The sequence below is a fragment of the Ambystoma mexicanum genome, chromosome 10, assembly GCF_040938575.1.
Source record: "Ambystoma mexicanum isolate Mex_15411 chromosome 10, UKY_AmexF1_1, whole genome shotgun sequence".
Lineage (NCBI taxonomy): Eukaryota > Metazoa > Chordata > Amphibia > Caudata > Ambystomatidae > Ambystoma > Ambystoma mexicanum.
Window position 1 is genome coordinate 1,487,655,624 of NC_090932.1, and position 20,760 is coordinate 1,487,676,383.

General features: G+C 41.8%; 1 protein-coding gene across 1 annotated transcript in view; it reads left to right on the top strand.

The window, feature by feature from the left end:
• Nucleotides 1-20,760, top strand: part of LRRC43 (leucine rich repeat containing 43) — a 679,247-nt gene that overhangs the window by 139,580 nt on the left and 518,907 nt on the right. The window contains exons 5-6 of the mRNA XM_069619596.1: nucleotides 19,257-19,495; nucleotides 20,345-20,523. Of these exons, the coding sequence (XP_069475697.1) occupies nucleotides 19,257-19,495; nucleotides 20,345-20,523 (418 nt within the window). The remainder of the gene's footprint in view (nucleotides 1-19,256; nucleotides 19,496-20,344; nucleotides 20,524-20,760) is intronic.

A 20,760-nucleotide genomic window follows, 5' to 3' on the forward strand; every position in this document is an offset into this window, starting at 1 on the left:
ACTAAACCCTGGGTGATAATAAAAATGATGAATAGAATAACCTATAGAATAATGCATGTTTAACCTTAGAATGTGCCTACTATAGGAACGTGTTACTGCAGTGTAAAGCAAACCAATATATTGCTGCTCTGAATAAGACAGGCCCAGCCAATGTAACTCTGCTCTGGCTCATATAGAGACGCAACTCCATATATTCTGCAAGATGCTCGCTCGCCTCATACGTATTTCTGATTGGCCTGCACAAGAAAGGATTTTCTTCTCGTATGACTCATGCTCTGCTCAGTAGGCTAATGTGTTTGAAGTCGCAACATTGTAATGGCCCAGTCACAACTGGGCAGCTTCTGTAATGTAGTTCAAACTAGATAAGGCTGACCTGCTCCAATTATCGCTTCATGCAGCTGTGTGTCTGGGTGAATCCTCCTTGCACAGGAGTTGGTGTATTGACACATTTGTAATTTCTTCTTTAAAGTTTGTGAAGATAGGCAGGAAACAGTGTGTCCCTCCTTAAAACGATGTGTTAAGCATTTTGCTCTCATAGGAACTAATGTAAGAAAAAGGTATAAGAACTGATGTGTTTTGGCAAGGAGTTAGTTTGTCTGGGGGCGTGTTCATGGTGTCCTGTCCTGTAGATGTTTGCTTTCCTGCTTTTCTGATTCCCATTAAATATGTTTACCAACCTTACTGTTTGGATTATTTGTGAATGAAAAATGTCTGTGTCATCGCTTAGGTAGGTAAGAACCTTGGGTATTGGTCAGAAAATCTCCCAGTAATGCCAGAATATCTTTTGGGATTCCCTGACTATCTCTGCTGAGGGGCAGACTAGGGGCCCCACAACTACCCTTAGAAATGTTCTTTCTCTTGGGAGAGAGTGTCTGTTCCCAAAGGGGCACAAGCTTGCATACATGTTTGCAGCCCCCACTCCCTCCCACTATAGGTATTGTATGAGTGTAAAGTCTATTCCCTAACTCTCTCTTGCCTGGTCATGATCAGTGGTGTTCTGACCAAGGATCCTTCAGGATAACCCTAGTGGGTGAGATTGTGAGAGTACCCCAATGTACTTTATTTACCTCCTTTTCATATTCTGTGCTTTGTTTCTGGAACATCCACGTACCTGTTGGCTTTGCCAATACTTGTTCTTCTCGTTCCGAGACTTCCAGCTCCCCGCAATAGGTACTTACATGGGACTTTGCCTCCTTCTAATACTTACCTAGCAGGTGATGGACGTTTCAGGTGGTAGAGGCATTGTATTTATGTGTCTTGCATTGTGATTTCCCTCACTGCCTACAGTCTACTGTTTTGCATTGCTAAACTGTTGTATGTCTTACTAGAGTAAAGTGTGAGTGATACCTAGTGATATTAACAAGTGTGTGTGTGTTTAAGTGTGTGTGTGTGTGTGTGTGTGTGTGTTGGTTTTAATGCCGTAGAGTGTTTTAAGGCCTAATAAATATAATATTTTTGTGTCTGTCTAATTTGATTTATTTGAGTGCTCTGTGTATTGTTCACTGCACTATTACAGAACCGCTATAGATTATGAAGCCTTGACTTGTTGCTCTGCAACATTACCTTGAGAAAGTTTGGCTAAACCGAAGTGCCAATTACTCTGTTAACTATCTAGGGTGGCCTCTCAGTACCCTCCCACTGGGCTGGTTCTGGAAATACTTGTGAACTAGTGGCATTGGAAACTTGCCACAAATCCCAGTTGTTGTCATCTTGCTCGGATCAGATCCAAGTTCACCGAAGTGAGATAGGAAATGAAAACGCTGTTACGAACTCTGGCCTTTATTTCCTGCATATTCAAGTTTATATGTTTGATAGTTCTTCAGTTCTGAAACTTTTCAAATATGTGCATGTTACATTTATAAAATACAGGCCTTTTTAGGTTACTTCTTGTGTATAACTCCTGGCAGAGCTACTCAATGCACTGTCCACCTGGGCACTTCTTGCACTGTATAAAGTGTTTTGTGCTTTGAATCCGGAAACTTGTTTTAGAAGGGAACTCAGCAGATGTGTTTGCAGGCTATGCATCTATTAACATGTCAGGGATAAGTTTCTTTGTATTATGTTCTTGTTTGAAGTTTTCTTGTACTTTGAGATGTCGCAATTAATTAGGCGGTCACACTCAACTCGCAGAGTTCCTTTGCCCCCCAAGCAAGGTGGTGCGCACCCAAAGCCCTTATACAGATTCAATTTTAGTGAGGCCTCCAACCCGTCTTGCAACACCCCAACAAACACCCTTTATAGCCCAAATGAGCTCGCAACCAGGCTTGTGTACAGTAAGAATATATATTTATTTATTTAAGGTTTGACAAAACGGAATATCAACCAACATCAACCACCAATGCTGTGGCACTACACAATATCACAAATTCTAATTTAGTGCACCAATTGACTAACACAGTTTTAAAGGATTTACAGTTTTGATATGAGACGGGTACAATTTTGAAATATGCCGTCACAACTTACATCAGATTTACTTGCAAATTAACCAATAGAAAATATTCACAATACAATGGAAAAATCGTTTTGAAACACACATTCAATTGACAGGCAGTGCTTTGGGATTCTGGTTTGGGAGGCAAGGGAATCAATGGGAAATTTTGTTTTGCAACACACATACAATTGAGATGTAATGCTTGGTAATTCTGGTTTTGGAATCACTGTGAATAAATGGGCAAATTCGTTTGGCACCCTCTACATTCACTTGAATAGCAGTATTTTAGGGTTACTTATTTTGGGATTATGGAGAACCCCCCTTTGGTACTGGAGTCCAGGGTTTCAGAAGGACAGTCACCCAAGTCATTATTGTCTATACCGGCTCTAACACACTGGGCATGAACATTGTTAGTTTTGAATTCTAACAACACTCATCCTGTGATTTTATATACGAGAATTAATTGATTTAACTTCAATTCAATGCGCTAAGGATCTACACAGCTTCCCTCCTCCCCACAATTTAATGGAAAGGATTAAGGTGGGCTGTCCCCAACACAATTCAATTTAAATGGATAGGGTGATTTTCTATAGTGGAATTAATTTGAATTGGATTTAATACAATGTGCCAAGGGCATTCCCAGTACCACCCTCCTACCCGTTATGCGAGATGGAGATTAAGGCTGGCAGTTTCCCCCTCACACTTTTGATGACATTTGGCATATCTTTACTTATATGGGAGGATTTGGTCAGGGAAAAACAGCAGGGCTCCTCTGAGGACAGCAGAAATCTGGTCAACTATTTTCTCCTGCACTCAGACTCCCTCTGGCTCCTCTGGTTGGGTCTCAGCTAGCTTCTAAATTTCTCTGTCACTGTATCCAATGCAAGGATTGAGGCCTCCATGCTAGTTGTTCCTCGCAAGAGTCTGGCAGCACTCTACCTCTCCGAATCAAGTGGAAAAGCCCTGTTCTGATGCAGAATGGACCTCTTATAGAGCTGATGACACTCCTACATTATCATAACTCCCACAGTAAAGATTGGCTAGGACTCTCCCTTCTCCTCCCACCAAGACGGCCCACTGGATGCTGATAGGACCAGGAGTTGGGGTGTGTGTATGCTGTAGGCTGAGGGAAGAGAAAGATTCATCATCCCAAAATGACATGTGGGATTTACTTTTTTGGGTCCTAAAAATGTAACATCATGGCAGCTATGCTAATTTTTCTGATAACTACATACATCTATATATTTTCTAATTCTACATTTTATGGTGAATCGGAAAATACTCATTTTATTTTGGCATGTCATTCCTGGGCGGAGCCACCATTTTTCAAGCTTTGTGGCTGCGCTGTAATAGTTATAAATCTGACACTAAATATTTCCAACATTAATCTCACCGTCTATCCCTCTATCAATATTTCCAATTCCTCAGATTTATAAAAATGACAGAATCATAATTTTGACCATAACTTAAGTTTTGTACATCACACACATTTTGTTTTAGCATGGTCCCAACTTGCTTTGTATCCCCTCTAAAATGAACCAGGGATGAGCCCACTGGGACACAAAAAGCTATTTTTATTTAGGAAAATGTGTTCCATGTTAATCCATGGCACTGCATAATAGGAGACATAGTGCCCCCTTACCGCAATCCAGGTCCGTGTTCCCGGAATAGGGACTTACCAGGTCATTCCCACCTTGGAGGACCCAGTAAGTCCCCATTCTGGGAACCATTCCCATTCCCGTTTGAGCCCCCAGATGGGAATGGGGATGGAGCTAATAACGGGACCGCTATTAGCGGGCCCGTTATTAGCTCTGAAGTCCCTCAATGGGTCCCTTCCTTAACGCCTGGTAAAACCAGGCTTTAGGGAAGGGACCCGCTAAGGGACCTCGTAGTAGGGCGGTAAGGTATTACCGGCACCGGTGCCCCTACGGTGCCGGTAATCCCTTACTGCCTACCGTGTAATGATGCCCATAGTTTCATTTCTCCTCTAAGTTTCCATTTCTCCTTAAGCATGTGACCAGCCACCTGCTCGGGCCAATGTTTATTCTACCCTCTTCTTCTGAGCTTCAAAGGGTTTTGCTCAGGGCTAATGCACCATTAATGGGGAACGTGGCCTTAAAGGTCATTTCTGTTGGTTGTGTTATCTGTAAATCCCATAATTTCAAACAACTTCTTTGTATATCTTAGCATTTAAATTGACAACCAGACATTCTTCTCCTAAGGGTCCTCAGCCAAAGGTCTTGTGTTCACATTTTCAAAGGACCAGACCTTTCAGTTTAGTGAGAAGAACACCTGCTGCACCCATCCTTCAGAAAATACAGCTTTAATCGGCAAGTTGTGCTTACATGTAACATTTTAGCATTATATCTAGGCCTGCTGTTCATGAATACAATCTTTCTTTTCTGCTACATTAGAGGAGAGGAAGATTCACTATTAATCTAGTGCAAACAATTAGGCCACAGTTACATAAGAACCAGTGTTCATTTATTTTTATTTTTTTTATTTTTTATTTGTATATGGTTATAAAAAAAACTTTTACAAAAGAAAACTATAACTGATATTTCTTCAGACAAAAAGTAAAAAAGCACAAATAACAATAAAAATAATTTAAGAACCATAAAAACTGTTTAGATTCATAAGAAAAGAAAAAATAAAGAACAATTTCGCAGTCATAAGCCAAACAAAAGCAAAAGCAAACATGAGACCCCCGAATTCTTTCAGGCATAAAAATATAAGCGACCAAGAATAGACAGAAATTGTGATATGAAGGTGTTTTCATAATGCTATATTACTTCTTTCCAAAACCTGAACCACAGCAATTGTTAATGCTGTGTCGTAGCCAGAGATCAGTGCATCCCAGAACATTTCAGAGAATATTCAATCTTCCCTAACCATAAATCTGGTAAATAGGGCTGATTTTAGTGGCCAGGTACCCTCACATTCCAACAAAAGATGTTTCAAAGATTGGTTTCCCGGATTTGTGCATATGTCACATAGTTTATAAGTGGCCTCCCCTTGACCCATTTTAACAAGAATCTCTCCAGTGTGGACCAGATTTGATTGCAAATGTACAGAAATTGTGTGAGCTGCTTAATTTTGTCCTGCACATCCAATACTACCTTATTCAATGAGGGGGACGCATAAACCATATATCCCAAGTACACTACTTCCTCCCCTCTCGGGAGGACCTGACCATCCAGCACCCATGGAGAGAAATCAACCCTTTTGCGCGCGTGCCTGAAATCAACTACTTTAGATTTTGCTGAGTTTATAGAGAGCCCATCCTCCTTGGCGTATTCACCCAGCCTATTCAGGAGGCGCTGCAGCCCCACAGATGTATTGTCCAAGAGGAGAATATCATTGGCGTAGGCCAGCCAGTGGATCTTGGTTGCACTGATCATCGGGCTGGCCAAAGCCGATGATTTCAGGTAGGGACCCATAACTGCCAAGTACAGATTGAAAAGGAGTGGTGCCCCTAGGCAGCCCTGTCTTACTCCTTTCTTGGCCCTAATAGGATGCGACAGGTGTCCTTCATCATCCAGTCTCACTCTCAGGGTATTGTCCCTGTGTAGCTCGACTAGCATTGACAGCATGCCTTAGGGAACTCCCCAGTTTCTAAGCTTGCTCCAGGGTCGCTTCCTAATAACCTGGTCAAAGGCCTTTGAGAAGTCCACCCATGCTCCATACAGTTGTAATTCTCCCTTGTCCCTGGTGTTCTCACTGATCAAATTAAGTGCCAATCCATTTAGGGCAGTGGACAGACCTATTCTGAACCGTGTTTGGAACTTAGACAGAATTTGCTCACTCTCGGCCTATTTTTCCAGATCTTTTAGTAAGATTTTCATGAATCGTTTGTTTTCAATGTCCAGGAGGGTGATTGGGCGATAATTCGCTGGTTGTGAACAATCACCCCCCCCCACTTTGAAAAACTGAATAATTGTGGCAATTTTCCATTAAGGGGGGAACATTTGCCTCTTGAGGATCTCCTTGAAGAGCCAGTGCAGCATTCTGGACCATACAGCTATGTTATTTTTTAAGACCTGATAGGTGCGCCCATTTGGTCCCGCTGCTTTGGAAGAGGATGATTTGCTGATTAAATCTGATAATTCCTGTTCATCAAAGGACAGGTGCCAGTTGACATCTTGGCCGGATCTATGTGGGATCTATGTGGGAATTTTCAAAGATTTTTGTAAGCTATTCTATCCAATTGGCCTCAGGCACTAAATTACACTGGATGCTATTGGAATTTTTCTCCAGCTGGTTGATAACGACCAGAAATTCTGGAGTTGTTTTTGCAGATTGTACTCAGCATCATTTCTCTGTCTTGCTGAAGATGCAGCATCCTTCTACCAATTGACCAGTGCTTATACTCAAGGGTTACATTCCTGGACTCACTTTTGAGAATCTCCAGGCCGAGATTTAGTCTCTTCAACTTTCTCAACTTCTGTCTTAGCAACTTTTTATGCAGCCAGGTTTCCTCGTCAAATGTATGGCAATGAATATGCTGTCTGCCCGCTCCGCCCGAACTTGGCGGAGAGTTGGACCACATAAACTTTACAAATTTGACCAGCTGGCAATTTTCCTGCTGGACGTTATCAGGAACTCTCAATAAGTTGTTAAGACATCTGCCTTCCAGTCTGTACTAAGAAAGGCATGCTCTTCCCTTGTTAGTTACTAAATCCTGTGGTTGTTTGTCTAACTGGGCTCCAACCGTGAGTGGTCACTACCTCCGTCAGGCTTAATCTCCAATGATAAACTTTGGGAGAATAGACCTACTTACATGAAGATGTAATCTAACATAGAGGAGGACTGCCCTCGATGCCACGTCGATGTCAGAGGAATGTCCCCCAGAGTCCCCCAGAACTGACCCATTTATCGAATTTGAAGATTCTCAAAAGACTCTTTACTTCCTTCTTCTTTGAAGCTTGGACACAGTGAGTATTCAGATCCCCTGCTAGAATTATATGACCTCCCCATGATTAAGTTTAATCTTTTCAAACAGTGACAACAGAAGGACTAGGACGGCCTGTAGTTCGATCCAGGCAGGGTTCCAATAGACATTAATAACTACCACCTGGAACTCTGGCTTTTGAGTTCTTAAAGTAAATTTGCAAATACCCTTTTTGTTGTTAAAAATGGGAATTATTTCCCTGCTCGAAGAATTTTTAAAAGCCATCAGAAGCCCCCCTGGTGGCCTTCCTTTGGCTTTTTTAAGAGTGGGTAGTATGTGCACTAGATAACCTTTAATAGCTATTGGATTAACAAGCCAGGTTTCCTGGAGGATTATAATATCAGTATCGCCGAATAGATGGTCTTTTGATTTTTTTTTATTTAAAAGTTTTGGGACCCGCGTGTTCCAACTTATCAGTGTTCATTTATGCAAAAACGAAATAGGACTTTCCCTATAAATGTTGTCATTTTATGTGCTGAAACTAAATCTCTTTATTCCTCATGAAGGTAATTTGTCATGCAACTTTATTTTTCAAATATAAGGAGGCAACGTTCCTCCTTTTTAGCTTCCAAATGCCCAGTGTTTAAAATGTATCTTTTCTTTCCATTTGCACTGTTGCAGTTTTGAATCTGTCAAAGTGGGCATTTACACGGAGTCAGCATCTGCACTGCACCACGTCTTTTGGAATCCATTGGACGCAGTTAACAATATTCCAGTTCTAAGTTGCACTTTCTTCCACTGAGTGCCTGTACATTCTAACAGAATGGAGGGAGGCCCATTCCTGCTTATTCTCTATGCCTCACGTTGATATCACTGTTTTGTACTGGCTTTTACATTTCAAATGGAACTCCACACTGAGCCAGCTTCACTCTCGCAATGGGGCCTAGCACGGCCTCTCCATCTCTGTCGTCTGGGGCTGTCTTTTTTTAACCCCACAAGGATTGTGCAAGATATGTTGCTTGCTTGTAAATGCTGACTTTAAGATGTACATCCTTTTCTAATATTGATTGCAGAACCATAATAATTCTGTGCAGTGCAGGTTAATATGTGACCTCCATTGGTACTTTTTATGTATTGAGGTAAGTTCTCTTTAGGTATTCTCGATCTGCGATTAAATTCCCTATCAATTTTCTGAGATATGGCAGAAATGTAAGAGAAATAAATAAAAAACGAGCTGTACCTGACACAGTACATGCCTATCTATCTATCTATCTATCTATCTATCTATCTATCTATCTATCTATCTATCTATCTATCTATCTATCTATCTCTGTCTCTCTCTCTTTCTATCTCTCTTTCTAGAGAGAGAGCGATAGAAAGAGAGTGCCGACACACTGTCAGTTGTGTGTTTGGTAACGCCATCCCATCGGTTCAGTTGCTAGCAGTAGTGCGCCCAAAGAAAAAACCCACATGTCATGAAGGGGGAGGGAAGTGCTGTGTTTTTATGCAAAATAATCTATTAAAAAGGACATTATTAAAATTGTAATAACATTGTAAAGTGTCTCTTTTGAAAGTTTTACAGTGTTCATTTCTTATGGTGACTTCCAGTATATGTTGTAGTCATACCAAGAATGTTACATTTCTCTAACATAGTAAAGCAAATGATCAAAACCTAGAATGACCATATGCATTATTTTCTGATAGGCAGTTATCACTCCAAGATGAACAGTCTTATATGCTATATGCTGTCTGCATTGGAAATGGGAGGTGGATAAATGCAAACTTAAAGGGTTCTTGGCTCACTTGAATAAAATCAAAGAGCATTTGGGGAACATAAGAAGGATCACAGATATTTATATTTGAGAAATATATCTGTGATAACAGGGCTTCGCAACAAATACAATAACGCGGCATCCCAATTGGTGATATTGCGAGCATTACCTGACGGTAATCCCGAAGATGTCGCGGCATGCGTCTCGCGCCAGTCCCAACCATTGTTTTCATGGAAAGGGAGAAGAGACTACCTCTAGTCCATTCTCCCTGTTCCATTCATTTCAATGGCACCATGGAAAGGGAGAAGGGACTACATGTAGTCCCTTCGCCCGATACCCAGCAGGCATTTTTTTTCCTCTCAAGTCGAGAAATGGACGCGGCGCCGTTTCTCCACTCGAGAAAAATCGCAATGTACTGGGATACTAGTGGCAATATGACCCTCATAGGGGGGCCATTACCGGTCTGGCCCTAGAAACATTACCAGACCGGTAATGGCCCCCCTCCTCGGGTCATCTTGCCTAAATCACTAAGGCCATATTGTACATTGCGCTTGAGCTCATTTCATATTTCTCAGCACTCTCCCTAACATTAGAATGTTTGGAACCATAAGCCATATACGCTAATTCAAACTGCCTAAGGATTTGGATTTCAGGTTAATATGGCTGCAACACCTGTCACTCCATTGCGGTCTTTAACACGTCTTCTTATTGTCAGATAATTTTAGAAGAAGAGGCGCTTGCTCTCATTGTGAGCTTGCACAATGTACAGACATCCTTAGAGACTTATATATATTGGATAGATTAGATCATTTTTAAGCAAATAAAGGTGTGTGTCATTCTCTCGGTGGCAACTGTTGGTATTACTTAGAAATTGGAAACATATAAAAAGTTTGACTATGTCTTGAAATTGAGTTAAGCTCTCCGAGATCACACATTTTAATTGTAATGAGTATTTTGCTCAAATTAGGGAATTCGTATTTTGAAGGTATGTTTTACCTCATGAGACTGAAGGACAGTGATATATGAATGTTCTTCTCATGACACCCAAAAGGCTACCAGTTGTTCAACTAAATGGTTCTCGGTGGTGTGATATCTCGGACACATGGATACTTAATAACACTCTCCCCTTTGTCCTCTCAGCTGTTTGGTGTGTTCTGTATTGGACAAACATATCCATCAAATCCTCATGGATACTAACACTTTTCCTTCTACAGACATATGCAATGTAGTTTTTTTTAGAGTACTCTTATGCCATCGATATGGCCTCTTGGCACTAAAGCTGTAACATATATTAGAACATTCCTGATTATGGGCAGCTCTATGATTAGCTGGGGCCTTAAAGTTTTCCTGAAATGCAGATGTTTTCCAATGGATCTGATGCTGATGAGTGGATTTCCATTTCACAGATGGCCGTGTAGGCTGAGGCTACACAGATGTGTCTTTCAGTATGGTGGCACCTGTAGGCCCAGGAGGAGCATGTATTTCTTATTGATTTGTAGTGACTTACCTTGTCTATTAGTAACTGATGGCCATGTTTTAAAAGTCATGATGAACTTTTCAGATAGGTTAATTAAATTATCTGAATATCGCTATAATGTCACCTCTATCCAAAAATAGAAAAGATAACGGGCAGCACTTCTTGGTACTATTTGTACAATATAACTTCTAATCGAAGTTCAAAGGTAATTGGTGCCTAAACACTCTGGGCAAAAATAAGAACATTTGAGATTTGTTTAAACAATTCTGTGATGAAATATAAGCTTGGATTACACAAGACACATATTTTTTTACCAATCGAACAAGCATGGAGCCATCTTCCAGCATTGACACACAAAGCACAAATAATTCTGCATTATTGTAGTTCCTTTTGACTTTATAGCTTGACAGGTTCTGTTGAGTGTAAGCACTCCGTGAAGGCTTTTCGTAATGAAAGGTACTAAATTAATGTTCCTTTTAGAACCATAAATACATATTATCAATTATATTTGTTACAAAACATTTTGAAATCCTACCTTGTTCATGAGGCACACAGAACCATAATACATACAAATGTAAACATTTAAAAACATATCTCTTATACCCAGAAAGGGCAAGTGCTTCCCTAACATGTTTTCACCTAAAGTGCTAGTAATCTAACACACATTTTAGACAGCCTTTAAAAACACATATCTTTTGCCCAAAAAAGTGCAAATGCATCCCAAACAGATTTACACCTAAAGTGCTAATACTCAATCAAACAAAGTAGAAATGACAAAGATCATGCCGACAAACAACATTTAGTCAGTGTAAAGTGCGTATCAATAGACCAAATTAAAGATCACACAGATTCATTAATCATTTCCTATCAATTAGCATTAGGAATTGGTAAACATCACATCCGATTGTGGAACTTGGGATCAGTGGTGGAGCACTTCTCCTGTGGGTCATGTGCCTCATGCAAGCTTACTGGAAAAGTTTTGTTCACGATTCGTAATTAAGACTGGTGCTTAAGAACTATGACCAACTGTAGGACAGGTAAAGCCATTTATTGCATTGTGACCTTGCAAATTGATATATTTGGGCCAAGCGAGCAGAGCAGTGCACATAAGAATTGCAGAACACAGTTGCAGAATTAAATGCAAAAAGATTGGGGAACCATTAGTTCAACACTTAGTCAAACAGAAACGCTCAAAGGAAGAACTCCTCTGGTGGATAATTGATGTAGTGGTCAATTCAAATAATGTGGAGAGTGCATTATTGCATAAGGAGTCCCAATGGATACATCAGCTCCAAACAGACATCAAGGGACTTAATGAGTTCTTTCAACCGGTTTGAGAACGTAATCTTGCCCTACATCATGTTGTCAGTGGACATTGAATATGGCATTAAAAGAGAACATTAAAGATTGTGTTAGTCCTCTATAACCAATGAGTAAGATGCCCTTAATAATACATGTAACATCATCCATGGGTCATTCTTATTTTGTGAAGGTGTTGTTTAAATTGGCAAACAGAGCACTCATTTTTTCAACATAATGTTACACAAAAATGGATGCGCTTGCCATGATTTTGTTAGCTCAGGATGGAACATCGGTTAATCCATGTTTCATTTGTAAAGATGTTGTATTAATCATTACCTATTTAACAAGTCCAAGATGGCACCACATTATTTTAATATAATACCCAACAATCAAGCCACAGTGGCGTGGTTTAATTTTGAGATATGGGTGACGTCATGACATTTTCTCAAGTATAGCTTAAGTAATCGAGCAGAGGTGCTGCTGTTTTAAATGATCACAGCAGAGATTAGGAGATGCTTGAGATCCACCATGACAAAAACATGAAGTAAGAGCAATAAAACATTCCCCTTTTTAACACTTCCTGTTATTACTTTAAAGTAAGGGTAACATGAGCTAAGCAGTCCTTCCGTAGGTCAAGAATGTGAAATGAATAGGCTTCTATGAACTGTTCAGTTTTGAGCACCATAGGAAGTGGATGTAAATACGTGAGGTAAAAGCAGTAAAGCTTTTGCTCTGTTAATCTCTTCATCGATTTAGTTTAAGAAATTAAAACATGAGTAAAGTAATCCTTTTTCTTGTCTGTAGGTACAGAAATGTGAAACTAATCGACCATTTCAATCTACCCAGTTTTGAGCGCCAACAATAGGAGGTAATTTGTTGTTTTCATGGGTCTAAGAAAACCAGATGGGTTTTTAAAACCGTAAGGAGACTTAGGTTTTTTTGTTGTTGTTTTGTGTATTAAATGTAGAGATAGTCCTGAAAGAACTTGATGGGATCAACATGCTAGATATGGTATTGACTTTTTACGCTGTTGTAGCACTTGCCTACATTTGGTGAGTAAAGGTCAAAGCATAACCTTTCTGCATAAACTTCAATTAGGGAATTGCAGATAGAGTATCACATGCTAATGATTCTAATTTAAAGATTCTCTGTTTGCCGCTATTTCAAACGTATCTTTGAAGAATGGCTAAATTCGCAAAAAGAATAAGAAGCGGATGTAAGGTCCTTATCAAACGGAGTCTTGGAATGGTCCTGAAGAAGGCGTCCATAAAGGAGAGAGATGCAGAAACATAAACTGTGTCACCGACCAATTCCCCTGTCGAATGTACTAAGGCTTTGGGGGAGACATATGATTAGTTCTAGAAGAGAATATTGCTAATTAATGGGAAATGATTTATGAATCTGTGTGATCTTAAGTGAAATGCTTTACTGATATGCACTTTACACTAACCAAATGGCTTTGGTGGGCATGATTTTCACCATTTGTATTGTGTTTGATTATGCATTAGCACTTTAGGTGTAAATCTGTTAGAGGTGCATTTACACTTTTTTGGGCAAAAGAGATCTGTTTTAAATGCTGTCTGAAATTTGTATTCGATTATGTATTAACACTTTAGGTGAGAGCATGTTAGGGGATGCACTTGCACTTTCGAGGTCAAAGAGATATGTTTTTAAATGTTGTTTACATTTGTATGTATTGTGGTTTTGTTTGCCTCGCGAACGAGGTAGGATTTTAAAATTGTTTCTAACAAATACAATTGATAATATGTATCTATGGTTCTAATAGGAATATTAATTTAGTACGCTTTGTTCTCAGTACTCTGTTCCTGCTTCGTTGAGGATAGCTATTGTATGCTTGACTTTTCGTAATGTGTCACATGTGAAATTAAGGCTTAAAAGAACATCAGTCCAAAATACTGCAAATTCCAAATCAGATCCATCAGGGCCTCAGGCGGTGGTTGTCAGTGAACAATATGATGATTGGGGTCCCTTTTGAGTATCTTTTACCTATGGTAATGATCTTAACCTATTCTTCCCTTCTCGGATGTAGAGATACATTGTCTGGGTACCCGACTTATAGTCGAAATAGAAGGGCTTGGAAAATATACATGTCTTGGAGTAGAGGGAAATCTTTTTAACACTCAAGGCCTTATTATGTACAATCATGATCTTGATACGGTGTATTATGATAGAAATATGATGGCAATATTTTGTGTAGACAAACAGGGTGGCACCAAATCTACCCATCTCCTCCTGCCACAGAGTTATGGGAGTGGGAGTCACGTAATCAATCTGCAAATGTATCACCTTCTGCCAGCTTCATTGAGAAGTAGTACTGGATACCTATAATTTATATTTTCTTCCACATGTGGACCTTTTTGCCTCCCAAATGAAGAAGGGCCTACTTTGTGCCGTGAGAAACACCCAAAGGAGGGTCTTGGAGGGGTGTCTTAGAAATAGAGTGGATGGGGTTGTTAATATATGCATTTCCCACTCTTCATCTCATTAGTCACTTAATCTGTAAATTCCGGAAAATCCACTCTTGCAGAATCATCCTAATAGCTCTTGGGTGTCCGGCAAGGTTCTGGTTCATTGACCTGTTCTTTTCAAATATCTAATCTAGAGAGATCTGCTAACAGAGAGGAAGGGCTTCATACTTTACACCTCCCCTCAATCAATGTCCTTAGTGGTATGGTACCTGATGACTTACCTTTATGTCAACTGGGGTTATCACAGGCTAAAATGAGGATTATTAAAGCTTCTAGAAAGGACTCATCCTTAAGCCAGTATAGGAATAAGTGGACTACGTTTCTCTATTGGGCATTTGAAAAAGTTAAGAATACTCTTAAATGTTCTCTGGATGATGTAATGTCTTTGGTGTCTGCTCTGGAATCAACAGGGTTGCAGATAGAATCAAGTGGAACCTTCTATCTGCTACTGGAGCATATATCAACTTAGACACAACTGTTATATCCTTTGTAAACCCTTTGGTAAAGTTGCACTTTGAGGGGTTTACCAAGCGTTTGCCTCCTTAAAAACCATAATAACCTCAACAGGTTCTTACTGATCTAGGAGCCTCAAACCACAACCCGCTTGAACCAAAGAGAATGCCTGACATACAACTTATGTTAAAAATGCTTTTTTCTTCACAATTACTTCAGCTCGAAGAGTATGCGAATTGCAAGATCTTCGTGCTGGTGAACCATTGACCATGATTCATAAGGACAAGATGGGGCTACAAATGAATCCCTCGTTTGGCTGTAAAGACATATCTGAATTTCACTTGAATCAGCAAGTCTTATTACTAGCTATTTTCCCCAATCCAGCTTCTGAAGCAGAGAAGGTTCTACGTTGTTCGAATGTCCATAGCGCCCCAAAGATTTACCTAGAAAGAACAAAAGACTTGACTGGGTGTTACCTTTGAGGGATTGCACAAAGTGGTCAGGCCTCAAAAGCTTCACTTGCCAGGTGGGTGGTGTCTTGTATCTTGGAAAGTTATTCTGTCCAGAAAATTCTGCCTCCAAAGGGTTTCAAACTCATGCAGTATGGGCTAATGTGGCTTCCTGCCTTCAAGCAGAATGTCCATGGGACCTCATTGCCAAGTCAGCCACTTGGACTTCACATCTGCATTCTGCAGCCACTACTGCTTGGTTACAAGCTCTGAGAAGATGCTCAGTTTGCTCAGGCTTTTCTGAGAAATGTGTTTGGTTAAGTCATCTAGGCCCAACCTTCTGATAATTTTCAGTGGTTGGCAATCTCCCATAAGAAAACGTTACTCACCGTAGTGATGACGACTGTAGTCCCTTTTCCGCCATGCACCTCCCATCCTTCCCTTTCATCGTTCAAGTTGTGCATAGGCATAGGCGGTTAGAAAAGGACCAGGTTTTGTGCCTTCCAGGCAGCTACTAAAAGACTCCAGGCCAGCTCCAATCAGACAGCATTGAGGAGGCTGCTGTTCACATGACTAGGCTCTGTCACTCAGTTGCTCGACCCACCTCCAGGTTTCGTGCTTCCAGGCAGCTACCTAATAACTCCAGGCCAGCTTCAGACAGACAACATTGAGGAAGCAGCTGGTCATGTGATCAAGTCCTGCCACTGAGTTGCGCCACCCACCACCAGGATTTTCGTGCCTTCCAGGCAGCTGCCAAAACACTCCAGGCCAGCTCCAGGAAGAAAGCATTGAGGAGGCTGCTGGTCACGTGACCAGGTCCTGCCATTCAGTTGCTCCGCCCACCACCTCTTTCACCAGTCCTCCTGAGGTGTCCTCATCGCCAGTGTCCTCAACAAAGATAGAGGACGACAAGGACCTCACCTGTTTGTGCCTGTTGGGCCTGATAGGGCCAATGGCCAGACCCGATATTTTGCATTTCACCTTTTAAGTAGTCACTACTACTATTTGCCAAAAGACATCACTATGGGTCTCCTCCCTCCACAACCTATTCCCTCCCTCGCTAGGGTTTGAATGGCCAAGCGCCCTGGGCAGCCCTGGCATTTCTACCATGGTGAAACTCATCAATATCACCCTTGCCCATCCATCACCCATGACACACGGGTGCAAATTCAAATTCACCAAATACCACTTGGACAGACCCACAAGGTCAGCGCAAATCAACCAACTCATCATACCACGATACAAACTGGAAAAATCTGGAGGGAAAGCTTTCCGGTCCTAGCCGCCAAGCTTTGGAATGCTCTGCCTGCTGACCTTAGAACTGAGACAACCTACTGGACTTTTCAAAATAAGCTAATGACCTGGTTAGCCTCCCAAGAATAATCCATCTTCTCAGAGACAGCTCCTGGCCCTAGCCTCATGATCACCTCCTGATGACTACTTGCTCTTTACAGATTTCGGATCTAGACAACGCACCAACCATTGTTATCATCCATGTTTTACTATAATTGGATACTAACTGATGTACCATACCCAGTGTAATGTATTTCACCTGTATTCTTATATGATTATTCTATGTACATACCGAAGTGGAACTTGCAATCTTGCGCCCAGATACCTTTGGGTGGGTGGCTATATAAATAAAACAACCAATATGCACATGCCCCCTCATGCTGATCAAGGCTCGCTCAGCAGTTGCTCATGCCGCAGAGATAGCTGACCTCATCTAGTACAATAACCTTCATGCCCTCTACATCACAGAAACATGGTTTAGCCCATTCACCCACCATGTGTTGGGAGTCTTCCTATCCCTGGGCTACAGCTTCCAACATGCCAACTGACCTGGAAGGGCAGGAGGCGGAGCGGCAATCGTTCACAGGAGTGATTTTCCATGTTACCTCATCCTCTCTCCCAGAGCAAGCACATTAGAATCACTCACCTTCCATTTCCCTTTATCTCACAAGGAATCTATAACCTTGCACCTCATCTATAGGCCTCATGGGGCCGGTGCTGAACGCACTCCGAAGCATTATTAATGCCTCCCTCATAGAAGGGTCATTCCCAGACACCTGCAAGTCTGGTCTCATACAACCTCTTTTGGCGAAACTGACCCTAGGCCCAGATGATCTGGCTTACTACCGGCCCATTATGAACCTCCCATTTGTTGGCAAAATCTTGGAACAAGTAGTCGCTACACAACCACTAGCCAGAAATGAACAACTACACCTCCTACATGACTATCAGTCGGGGTTATGCCCCAAATGTAGCATCAAGACAGTCACCATCCAGATGGTAGATGATGCCCTCCAAATCATGGATAAGAACGACTCATGCCTCCTCGTCCTCAACCTCTCTGCTGAATTTCACATCATCGACCATCGCATCCTCCTCTCCCTCCTCACCGACAGGATGGGATTCTTTGCCACTGTCCAGAATTGGTTTACCTCCTACCTCTCGGGCAGACAGATGAACACATTGCTTCTAACTGAATCCCAGCCTTCTGTGGAGTCCCTGAAGGCTCCATCCTTTCACAGTCCCTTTTTTTACTTTTCTGTGGAGCCTATGGGCATGCTCCTCAAAGATCCTACTATAGTCATCATCAATGGGCTGATAGTTGTGCATGAGTAAAAAGCCCACATAACATCAGTAACCTCAACAATTACCTAGCCATTGTCCTGTCCTGGATGTCAATTGCCTATCTCAAACTTAACCCATTCATGACCGAATTCGTCCTCATCGGGCCCCACGCTAAACAACCAATTATATGCATCTAGAAGCATTTGATTCACAACTCTCAGATTCAGCAAAATCCTTAGGCTTAGCCATTGACAAATGCCTGTCCTTTCAGGAAATCATAGCCAAGAAAACCAAAATGGCCATGCTCCAAATCTCCACCCTTTGCAAAATCAAATCCTTGATCCCTCTGTCCTTATGGTCTTGCACATCGATAGCGGAAATGTCCTCCTGACGGAGCTCCCAGCCACTCACTTGGCTCCCCTAAAATTAGTCCACCATGCTGCAGCACGTCTTATTGCAGGTGTGCAGAAACCTGACCGAATGACCCCCATCCTACACAAACTACATTGGCCTCCTCTCCAGGCCAGGATACTGTTGAAGACTGCATGTATCATCCACAACGACGTCATGAGTAGCACATCAGCGTACCTGGTGGCTAAGTGCCACATATATGGTGGCACATGCTTCTCACGCAACAAGTCAACCAACCGGCCCGAATCACAACTCGCCTGCCAATAGAGGACCTGCAAAAATACTTCTCTTCTCACTAACCCACCCTTTGGAACGCCCGGTACCGGCTCAGAATGCCCCCACAATTCTCCAATTCTGCAAACCTCTCAATTAGTGGCTTTTTCACAACACCTGACTAAGGACTCATCCCAATGGAGGTACAGACCGGCACACAAACCGCAACTCACAGTACTGCACTACTTTGAAAAGATGCGAGCCCATACGCTGGCTACCCACACCGTGTACAGCACTCCTCTGCTCTCGATCTAGGTTCATGCTTTAAACAATCAAATCAAATAAAATAAAAAAGGTTTGAAGACTGAGGCTTTCAGAGGTGGGCTGATGCCGCACATGTACCCTGCTGTACACAAACCTAAAAGTAGGACGGATTCTTCCATAAGTACAGAGCAAAGGGGACCATGGACTAAGAGTACACTAATCACTACAGTAAGTAGTGTTTTTTTTCTGGTATGCTACCTTTATAACGTTTCTTTATATGTTTGTTTCCTTTTAATCAAGAACATTCTTGTAAAGACTTTAGCTCCAAGATGCTTCGGCAGTTAAATAAACAAATAAAAAAGAAAGTAGCTTTCTGTACAAAATAAATGAATCACATTTCTACTTCTTATGACAATTTAAAGTGGTGAAAGTTAGACATTTTAAACTTAATGGATACATGATCATTGCATTTAACTGTTGTTCCTTGCATGTGTAGATTAACAAATGCAAATATTGTTTTGTTTTAGGCCAAATCTTGTATCACTTGATCTGAGTTTCAATAATTTAACTGATCTGCGAGGCATCATTTTCAAACTGATCACTCTCCACCAGTTACGGATCCTCCTCCTGCAGGGTAATCCACTGGCTCTGCTTCCTTGGTACAGGGGGTATGTAATCGACAGCCTACCTAAACTCTCTGTCCTGGACGATGTGGTGATCTCAACAGATGGGAAGCTCCAGTTCAAGGGGCTCTCCCAGAGGGAAGGTGAGACTTTATGCATCTACATGGCATTATTTGTGCTTCCCTGTGTCCCATGCCAAGGCCTCGACTTAAGCGTGCATCTACATAACATTATTTGTGCTTCCCTGTGTCCCATGCCAAGGCCTCGACTTAACCGTGTAAGCGTGTATCTACATGGCCTTATTTGTGCTTCCCTGTGTCCCATGCCAAGGCCTCGACTTAACCGTGTAAGCGTGTATCTACATGGCCTTATTTGTGCTTCCCTGTGTCCCATGTCAAGGCCTCGACTTAACCGTGTAAGCGTGTATCTACATGGCCTTATTTGTGCTTCCCTGTGTCCCATGTCAAGGCCTCGACTTAACCGTGTAAGCGTGTATCTACATGGCCTTATTTGTGCTTCCCTGTGTCCCATGCCAAGGCCTCGACTTAACCGTGTAAGCGTGTATCTACATGGCCTTATTTGTGCTTCCCTGTGTCCCATGCTAAGGCCTCGACTTAACCGTGTAAGCGTGTATCTACATGGCCTTATTTGTGCTTCCCTGTGTCCCATGCCAAGGCCTCGACTTAACCGTGTAAGCGTGTATCTACATGGCCTTATTTGTGCTTCCCTGTGTCACATGCCAAGGCCTCGACTTAAACATGTAAGCGCACGCTTGACCCAATTCAAGCTTGCTCCTTGCATTTTGGATACCATGGAGACCACTGCCCACTGTTGGGCAATTCCTCCCCCCAAATCTATTTATTCACTTTCTTAAAATCCCCAAAATGCGTATGCATGTTAGCAGGTCCCAAAGTATTTCTTTATCTATATTATTATTTTATTTGACCTGGAAAAGGCATTCTAGAACCTGATGAAGGGTTTCTGTTTTTCAGACCTTCTACAATACGCAGCCCAAGTGGTTGTAACCATTGGAAAACTCCAGGGCCTTCCCCATCCCATGATTCCATCAGAGCAGGAAGATGCAGCAGAGTATCCGGTCATCACCTACAACTACTATGTATCGTATGAGTTTGTGTGCGATCGAACAAACACAGACGTGGACAACACAAAGGTGAATCTCCATATTTATTTGGGATAATTATAACCTGTCTTTCTGGGTCCACAGTGCACATAGGGAGGTCGCCCCTTGAGAGACCTTCATTGGGACTTAGCCCTTGCACAGCGAAAGGAGGTTATCCAGGGATCCGTATTAACCCTTTGCTGACTATGGCAACTGGTGCAGATGACTCATCCAGTGCCCCTCTGTGTCATGGTGCATTTGTTTGTGGCAGTGAAAGTGGTCTTATTA